Source organism: Populus alba, chromosome 19 (assembly GCF_005239225.2).
Source record: "Populus alba chromosome 19, ASM523922v2, whole genome shotgun sequence".
Taxonomy (NCBI): Eukaryota; Viridiplantae; Streptophyta; class Magnoliopsida; order Malpighiales; family Salicaceae; genus Populus; species Populus alba.
The window spans coordinates 8,858,773-8,868,804 of record NC_133302.1 but is presented as its reverse complement, the minus strand read 5'-3'; the positions used below and the strand labels follow the sequence as shown (position 1 = coordinate 8,868,804).

General features: G+C 32.1%; 1 protein-coding gene and 1 long non-coding RNA gene across 2 annotated transcripts; both read right to left on the bottom strand.

Moving 5' to 3' along the window:
- LOC118054894 (uncharacterized) lies at positions 1–919 on the bottom strand. Its single transcript, XR_012168725.1, has 2 exons — positions 617–919; positions 1–486 (listed from the first exon to the last, which is right to left on the bottom strand). It is a non-coding gene; the product is annotated as an uncharacterized lncRNA (long non-coding RNA).
- A 3,609-nt stretch (positions 920–4,528) lies between these two features.
- LOC118054895 (putative disease resistance protein RGA1) lies at positions 4,529–8,618 on the bottom strand. The gene is made up of 2 exons (XM_035066666.2): positions 8,486–8,618; positions 4,529–7,552 (listed from the first exon to the last, which is right to left on the bottom strand). The coding sequence occupies exons 1-2, from the start codon at positions 8,543–8,545 to the stop codon at positions 5,468–5,470; spliced, it is 2,145 nt and encodes a 714-aa protein (XP_034922557.1). The 5' UTR covers positions 8,546–8,618; the 3' UTR covers positions 4,529–5,467.
- Between the last annotated feature and the right edge of the window lie 1,414 nt (positions 8,619–10,032).

Genomic DNA, 10,032 nt, shown 5'->3' with positions numbered 1-10,032 from the left:
TCCAAAGTCTCAATCTTATTAACAAGTATAGTAACGCCTCATTGGCAAGAACTCAAATCACTAAGCTCAAATTACTAATAAAAATTACAAATTTACTCCGAATTTTAACAGATTTCTACCAGCCAATGTCACTAAACTCAAATTACTCCTAAAAATCTAAATATAAACCCATTAACTACTAGACCACCACCTCATTGGCTAGACTCCACGTTGCTTTTCCACAAGAATCATCAGCTTCTTCAGTTAGAATGCTACAAGCCCATGTCTCTATACTTATGTTACTACTAAAAGATCACATGGCCAACCCGAAAAGTTCACAAAGAAAACACAATCAAAAACGCAAAAAAAAAAAAAAGGGCTTCTTGATTTCAACCAAAGAGTATAACATAACCAATAAAAATAATAATAAATGTTTACTTACAGAAGATTCATCGACTAAAATAGATGGCAATTTCTTTTCAGTTGCAATAACAACACCGTTTGCCGCTACAACACCACAACAAATAATAAAATCAACAACATAGTATCTAAGCACCCATCAACAACATAGTACATTAAAAAATGACAAGAAAATGAGAAAAAGAAGAAGAAGAGAGAGAGCTTAAATTGCAACAACCTTTGATTCCGAGAGAAGTTTGGCCTGATCCAACGGCAGTCAATGCGTGCTCAATCTGTACTAGCTTTCCGGTAGGACTGAAACTAGTGAGAGAAAAGGAGTACTGGCTATCACCCATGGTTTATTGCTTGAAGATGCAGAGAAGAAAAACTGAGAATGCGAGCGTGTGGGAGAGAAAGGCAGGGATATTTACTTGGGGTTTGAACTTTGCTTTTCTTGTTGGAGAAGAAGGTGTTTTCTTAGGAGGGTGTTTTCTTAGGAGGGCATTTACAATGGAGTATTTTGGGCTTTTATGACGGCATGTTGATTCTCTTTACATTGAGCTCAATGAAGGCTTTAATTTTTTAAACTTAACTTCATCCGGTTCAGTTCACGGGATGAGAAGTTTAATTTTTTTTAAGAAAATAAAATAGCATTATTTTTAGTAATTGTTTTTAAATTATATTTTACCTGAGTCCACAGGCGATGTATAAAGTTTTTTTTTAAAAAAATTTAAAATAATATTTTTAATATATATTTTTTAATATTTACTTAATATTTATATATATATATATATATATATATTAGATTTTCATTTTATATTTGTTACTGGGTAAAATTTTGTTTTTTAGTTTGATCCTTAAATTTTGTTTTTGAACAATCACGTTGTATTTAAAAAATAATTAATTTTAAATTCTTATGAAAATATTGAACTGGAAAAGGGGAAACTGAAATGAAAAACACGACGGATATAGGTAATGCACCATAAATTTTAAAAACGTTCACTTTGATCTTTCAATTTAAACAATCAAGTAAATTATATAATTTTTGTTCCTCAAAATTATTCCAATTCTATTTTGGTGTAACTATTTATTTTTTATATTTTTTTAGTTCCTAATTAAGAGAGAAGAAAAAAAGATCACTGGATTTCGACAGTAAAAAAAAAATTGTTGTTGACACCGACTTAGAGCACCAAAATAAGGAATATTTATGTCAAATTATTAGAGGAGTTCCTATTATGTGTTTTTATAACTTAAAAGTTCAACAACAAAAAAAACAGATCTAAATGGGTTGATTTTTTATTTTATTTTAGATTGTGTTTGGTTTTTTAGGCAGTATTTTGGGTCTAATATGGTTTCCTAATCCAATTACATAGGGTCTGACATAGTTGCTATAAAAATATAATTTTAAATAATGCAATTAAAAATGAATAAAGTGATGTGATTAGTTAAAAACTAAAAATTAAAAAAAATAGACATAACTTCCTTTTTTTTTGTTCAGAAGATCTTTTTTAAATAATATTAATTTTTTTGTTATGGATTTAATTTTCAGAGAGGTTTTTTGATGTATTTATGATTTTGTTTTTTTTTTTTATATAAATAAATTATATTTTTTTAAAAAAATATATATAAATTATATTTTTGTTTTTAATATTTTATTTGTCTTGCAACTAATAATTTGTATTTATTTTTTAAATAAAACTAAATGTAAAATTAAGTGTAATTTGATAAAATTATTATTACAATACATTTGGTAAAATTAGTAAATGATGTAACATTTTCTTTCAAATTCATCAATTATTTTATTAATAATATTAATTACAGTAAAATATACTCTTACAAATTTTAATAAAAATAATAATATTTATAATACAACTGATAACATTTTTAGTATTAATATTATTAATTAATATAAACATAATATTATTTATAACACCAAAAATAATAATATTTATGAGATTAATACTATTAATTAGACTAAAAAATAATATTAATAAAACAAATAATAATATTTTTAATACTAATACTATTAATTATACTAAAAAATATAATATTAACAAAACAGATAATAATATTTTTAATACTAATACTCTTAATATTAATTATACTAAAAAAACTATTAATAAAATACATAATAATATTTTTAATACTAATACTTGTAATTATACTAAAAATATGGGCAATCCAAGCGCTAAGTGGCACTTGGACTGCACTCAAGAGAAAGCATATTATTTTAAAAATATTATATGTCCACTAATTGCTATTGAATTTTAAATAAATACAATTTTAAAACTAATATAAAGTTACCGAGAGTCAATTTAATATCTGCTTGCATAAAATCTCATTGAATTTGGCCAATGTTTTTTTTAGAATAAAGTGAAATAAAAAGTTATTTCAAAACATAACCAATGTAGTTTTTAGTTATTAGTCTAGAAACTTTAGTATATCCCATAAAAATCATGAGTTTTGGATGAAATAAAATCAATTCTAAAATCAAACTTCGATTAAAGCTTCAACTGCATTTCTGAGCTAGAAAATTTTAATTTATTAGACTTAATTTGTTTTTTGTGTTATAAAAAGTATTTTTGAAAGTTTTTTTTTTTATTTCAAATTAATATTTTTTAAGTGTTTTTAAATTATTTTAATACACCAATATCAAAAATATTTTTTTTATTTTGATATATTTCTAAATGAAAATCATTTTAAAAAATAATTCTTTCAAACATGTTTTTAATGTTTGTTAAAAACTTGTGCTTTTTAAAACATGCATTCTAACGCAAAGAAAGCATATAAAACACATCAAAGTTGCAAAAGTGTGTAGTTTTAATTATTAGCAAAAGTATTCTAAAATATGAAAAGATAGGTTTAAATACCCTAAATATCCGTAAATAACTAGAAAACAATTAATAAAAAATAATAAAACTAAAATCCAAAATTATCAAGGAGAAAATCTAAAATATGGTCTGAAATTTCAAAGGCAATTTTTTTAGAGTGGCATTTGGAGAATTTAAGTAAGGAATAAGCTTCACGTGAGCGAGATAATATTAGGGGTGTTCACGGTTCGGTCCGGTCCGGTTTTAACATAAAAATTCAACTGAACCGGAAAATACCATTTCTTGTTACTATAACCCGAACCGAACCAAAAACCGGTTCAAACCGAACCGGTTTTGTTCGGTTCGGGTCGGTTTTTTAGCCTTAGAAACCAGAAAAACCGAAACTAATTAAATAAAAGAAAATTGGTCCATACAGTGTTATTGAGAATCACGCACCATCTGATGCATATAGAATCTCACACAAGAATCACGAGTCCTTTCAGAAGAAGGAATGCTGGGAAAATGAAACGGGGATAGAGTTTGTTACCATTAGAAAATCAACGACACAGTGGTGATTTCTTATAGTTACTGAACTCCTATCTTGTACAGACAGCCTCAAAGATAAGTTTGAACAGTGCTGTACAGATGTCTAACAAAAACTCACACGGCCAGCCTTTCATCCTTCATTTCCGAGGAAAACATCGACCAAATTCTATTTACTCTTCACAACAACCTTTTCGGAGAGGTATGGACGGTTCATCGTAGATTCATCTCAAAGAAGAGCCTTGGACTAGAAGCTCATACATACACATAAGGTGTTGTTAAACCTTCAGCAACTCCTGAAAGACAGGTCAGTCCATCAGTGCACCACTGGAAAAGAGGAAGGGGGGAGAGAGAGCGGGGAGGGAGGGATGGGGTTGATGGAAAGGGAAAGGGGTTTTGTAGGGTTAGGATATTTATTATTTAGGTTTATGATGTTTTTTTTATATTTTATTTTAGATTAATTAAACCGGTTCGGTTTGGTCCGGTTTAATCGGTTTAAGCTTTTTAAAACCAGAACCGAACCGAACCGGGTGGTTTTTTTTAAATTTTTAATCGGTTTATTTGGTTTTTTCTATCGGTTCGGTTTTTTCGGTTAATTTTTTTTCGGTTTAATCGGTTGGTCGGTTTTTTTGAACACCCCTAGATAATATCATCTTAGATTAATTTTTTAACATGTAAAATTTAAGTCTAATTCAATAATTAAATAAAAAAAATTACCTCTTCCTGCCGGTCTTAAATATTCTTTAAATATGAACATATGAATTACATATTATGTTATATATGTTGAGAGAGAGAGAGAGAGAAAATATCACAGCTGCATTTGATAGAGTAAATGGTAAGTAGGAAATAAAATCGAATTACAGTAAAGTTTGAATGAAATCCTCCATGTAAGTAAAGAGGTCAGATAGAGTAAGCTTCACGTGAGCTTTCATATTGTTTTACACTCAACCTTATCAAACACCAAAGCAAATAATTAATACACTCAGAGCAAGTTCTAAAGAGTTCTGTCTTTCTCACCTATGTATCATCAAAATAAATCTTTGGGATGTGAGAAATCTTTTGCCAATCTTCACCCATCTCCTCCTTCCCGTAACGTTTCCTTAGATTGGGGCAACTTCTTATCTCCAATTCCTGTAGAGGCGCTGCCAAAACATAGTCTGGTAGTGCTCTCAACATCGGGCACAAACGAATCATCAACTGTTGAAGTTGTGGCATAATGGATATTATTGAAGTTGTGTTGGCATCTTCTTCTCCCACTCTCCTTTCAATTCCAACCCACTCTTCTACTTCTCCGAGAATTTGAATCTTAAGTTTTTTTAATTTGGGGAAAGCAGTGACCCTTGCAATTTCTCCCTTCATTAATACTGGCATTCTCATCTTTTTCTATACCTAAAAATCCAGCATCCAACCTTCTCACCTTCAACAACGTCAATTCCAGTCTTTCAAGGTTGGACAATCTTCCTAACGGAGGCAAGACCTCCACGTTTCCACAATGAACAAGTCTAAGCTTCTGTAATCTGGTTAATGTCATCATCCAATTTGGCAAATCCAACCCTTCGTACCTAGATATGGTTAGATTTTCCAAGTTTGGCGGAGGCTGTAGACCTTCAATTAAAATGCCGTTATCCTGGTTGTGGTTGAAACCTAATCCCAAACTAAGCAGGCGCTTCTTATTCTTGAGTTGAGCTTCTGCAGCGTCACTCGCATCTTCTTTACCTCCTCCTAGATTCCGTATATTAAGAGTCCCTCCAATGTGATTTAAGTTTTTTTAATTCTCGTAGATTAGCTGCTTTACTTTCATTCTCATAAACACCCCCACAAATAAACTTATCTAATGTTCGAAGACATGTTATCCTCTCTATTCCCTTTGGTATGAAGGCCACACCTGAACCATCAATCTGGAGATGCCTTAATTTGATAAGTTTTCCAATCGCCCGAGGTAATTCCTTGAGAGAACGACAATAAGTAACGTCTAGGGATTGCAGATTGCATAAATCACACATGGTTTCTGGCAGGGACTCCAACTCTCTACAAGATGCCAAATTGAGGTGTCTCAAATGTATCAATTTCACTACCTGATTTGATATTTCTTCGATAGAAGACTCTGACAAATTCAATGACCTGATGCATGTTAACTGCTTGAATAAATCAGGTAGTGCAGCTCCAAGCGAAGGGTCTGTAGTGTGGATCAAGAGGCTGCGAAGACCTTTTGCTTTGTGAATGGACTCAGGAAAAAAGGTCTCCTCTGACAGCATCATGCTTAAATGACGAACCCTTTCAATTGAAGTCTCCACTGTTGCTTCTCCAAGTGTATTGACATCCACTGTTAGACATTCATTTTTTGTCATATATTGGGCAAAATCATGCACTATATCATGCATCTTGAATTTCATTCCTTCAAACCGATGCCTCTCAAAATCTTGGAAGAAAGAGCGCGCTGCTAAGACTTGAAAGTACTGCTCTCCTACAAGCTCCATATCTCCACCTGAAGTCTCCTTGAGGTAACCTTGAGCCATCCACATCTTCACCAATTCATGTTTTCCCATCTTGTAGTCTTTTGGAAACATGGCACAATACAAGAAACATCGTCTTACCACAGAAGGTAAATCGTAGTAACTCAAAAGCAAAGGTATAAATATTCGTCGTTCAATCTGATCTCTATCAACCTCATCTAGCCTCCACAGTTCGCTAGATAAAACACGTTCCCATTCTTCTCTTGTTCTTTTAGACTGCATTAGACCTCCTAATACCTTGGCAGCTAGAGGCAAGCCCTTGCACTTGTTTGCAATTTTATCGCCGATATCTGTCAATCTTTTGCGCTCATCTTCGCTTCTTTCCTGGAATGCCACATGATTGAATATTGACCTGCATACCTCATCGGACAATTTCTCAATGTTGATCCGGTGGTCACTTCCCATCATCGTTGCCACAGTGTCCTTACGAGTGGTCACTAGAATTCTGCTTCCTCGTGCACAGCCTGTGAGAGATGGTTTCAGTTGTTCCCATTGTCCATGATTTTCGGTCCATACATCATCAAGGACAAGAAGGAACCTCTTTCCCTTAATGGATTCAGAAACCCTTCGCAAAAGGGATTGCAATCCTACCAAATCAGATGCTCTCCCTTCAAGCTCCTCAAGGATAGCTTTGGCTATTCTAACCTCATCAAATGGTTCTGAAACACACACCCATATCTTTTTCTTAAAATGAGCCGTAACCTCAGAATCATTAAAGGCTAGTTGGGCGAGAGTTGTTTTTCCAATTCCGCCCAGCCCTACTAGAGAGATGACATCCACGTCCCGTGCTTCTTGACTACTTTCAGCCAGCAACTTGCTTACAACATTTCTCTTTTCACCATCTCGACCAATCACGCTTGATTCATCAACAAAGGAGGTAGTTGTTGGTCGCTGGAGTTCATCAGTGGCTTTGTACAGATCAAAGCCATACTTAGCTCTCTCTTTGGCAATGTCATCCACTTTTTCATTAACTTCTTTGATCTTCAGGGCAATGTCGCGACGTCGAACCACTTGATTGAAACAAAAGCAAGGAGTCCCCAGGAAGGAACACCGTATCTTCTGTCGGCTGTGAGTATTTTCTTCAGCTTCCTCCATTTTCCATCTAAGAATTGCAGTGCTCCATTCATCTAGCACGTCATCCATATCATAACATGCATCTTTGAGCTTGTCTACCCAATGTCTTACAGCCTTATCCTTAACTTGTTTTCTATCTGCATCTTCAAGGACAGATTGGATATCAAGGAGATTGCTTTTCAGCTTGTCACATTGTTCCTTCACACCCACTACTAGGTTCACCTCTTCTTGTACCTATTAGTGTGCAAAGGAAAAGAAACGTTAAGCATAGGAAACATTTCTATGACAATTTCACACCCCCTACTAGGTTCACCTCTTCCTGTACCTATTAGTGTAGAAAATACAAGTTCAAGCATAGGAAACATTTCTATTTTGTATTAATATATTTTATTGTGAAATGGATTTACTATATTAATAATTTATATATAAAATATTTATTAGAAATAATAATATTTCTTTTTTCTTTTTATCATCATGATGATGATATCAGTCTGCACTATGCTACTGTACAAGAAGGTATAAAATGAATCTTAAATGGTAAAATGTTAAACCTGTACGTGTGTGTGTGTATATATATATGTGTATGGAAAGAGTTCAATGTTCTCACGAGAGAAGTAATATTTCCCCTTTGAACCGACATAAAATCTGGTTTTCATTTTACATTAAAATATAGATATATGGATGTATAAAGGCAAGTGAATAAAAGGATCTAGCTTACCAAAAAAAACGAATAAAAGGATCTGCATGTATATATTTGTGAAGTCAATTTAGAAATAAAGGCATGATAATAAGATTGTGTGATAACTATATAGTTTTAATTCACACCAAATACTCACTCGCTAATCCTTTGAACTTTTTATTGATTATTTTACCTTTAATAGTTCACTTTAAAGAGAATTGGCAACTCTTGTTTTGTCTTTTTTGGTTTTCTTATATCTGGAATGATATATTTTCTTTAGGTTATTTTTAGAAATATGAAAAATAATAAAACTAGAAAAAGAATTCTTTAATAAAATCGAAATATATACTTGAGGATTTAAAATATTATTTTTATTTTTTCAAGTTAAAAGTATTCTTTTTATGAGAGGAAGAAAAAAGGCTTGAACTTTATATATATTTCTTATCTTTGCTAGGTAAATCAGGTTATTGCAGATGGCAGAAAAATACCTGTTGAGCAACGATCGTGGTTAACTGCTCCAAGATCGGAGATAGAAGTGCCTCAGCCATCGCCTGTTTAGTTCTGATTGGAGAGAGAGAGAGAGAGAGAAGCAGTGATGATAGGAAGACAGAGAGAAAGAGAGGGTGAAGGGAAGGAGGCGGCTGATTGTGAATGGAAGTTAGTTTATATACTTGGGGTTTCTCGTTGCAGGTGGAGTTCTTGCAACTTGTAGTTTTTTTTACTAGTGAAGCTTTGTATTTTAGTGTCTCCACATTTTTTTATTAGTTTTTGTAGGCCTGTGGTAAAGCGAGATCAGCACAACTTGTAATTTTAGCTGGCAGTAAACCTGAAGTAATGAGAAAATAATTTGATTTAGTTGTTTCTGGTTATGGGGCACAAAGTGGTGTTTTTTATTAAAAAAAAAAAACAGAGGGAATGCAAGAAAGAAAGTCACAGCTGCATTTGATGGAATAAATGTAAGTAGGAAATAAAATCCAATTCAAGAATAGATTACAAATGATTTTAATCCATTTACAGAAAAAGTGTATATAAAATATATGGTTTTTAAAACAACATTGAATCAAATCCACCATGTATACAAGGCTTACAAGTTATTTAACATAGTCGCAAACTCAATAACATCAAAGCATGCATATAATATTGGGTGTCAGATTCTGTATTTTCTAAACCTGAAACAACAAGCAATTAAATTCCATTAAACAAGTTTTACTCGAGTCTACCAAGATATTTTAACCAGGTCAAATCATATTAATTTTTTTTTATTATGTTTTTTTGAAGTTCTTACCTTAATTACCAAAAATTAAGCCTTTTTGCGGTATTAGATTGAGATTTTGGATTTTTTTTTTTAAAAAAAATAATAATAGCTAGCGTTCATGTCCCCTGTATAAACAAGGTTTTGAAGTAGAAGATCTGAAAGCAAGCAACATGGTTGAAATTCACATGTTTAGTACATAGAAGAACTGCACCACCAACACTGTTCAAGAGCCACACGAACATGGAGGAATTACAGGGGCTGGCAGGGGCAGGGTCCTGCAAGGTTTTTTTTTTCTTCTTCAATAAATTAGATTTTTATCTTTAAAAATAGAAAATTTAAAAATTTTGGCCCTCCCTCTAAAATCTTTTATCTAATTTGACATTCCCAAACTACAATTCCTAACTCCGCTGCTTACTATACACACGAAGTCATTGTTTTATGATGAAAAAATAATAATGTTTTTTTCTCTTTTTCTTGTATTTTTAAATTTTGGTTTTTTTTTTATCTTAGATTTTATGAATGATGAATTCCATAACAAGGATGATACATACCCATTAATCATACATGTCATTAATAACTTTAAAGCATAGACATCTAACGGTGAAAAATATAGATACAGCCATCAATTAAAAAATAAAAACAGCGATTATATATATATATATAAAACTGAGATATTTTTTAAACACAACTTTCACTGTGTCAAAATCTTGAAGATGAGTTATGCTTGCTTCCTACTTTTGAACCAAATCGCGAAAGTCAGGACCCATTCCACTGCACCAA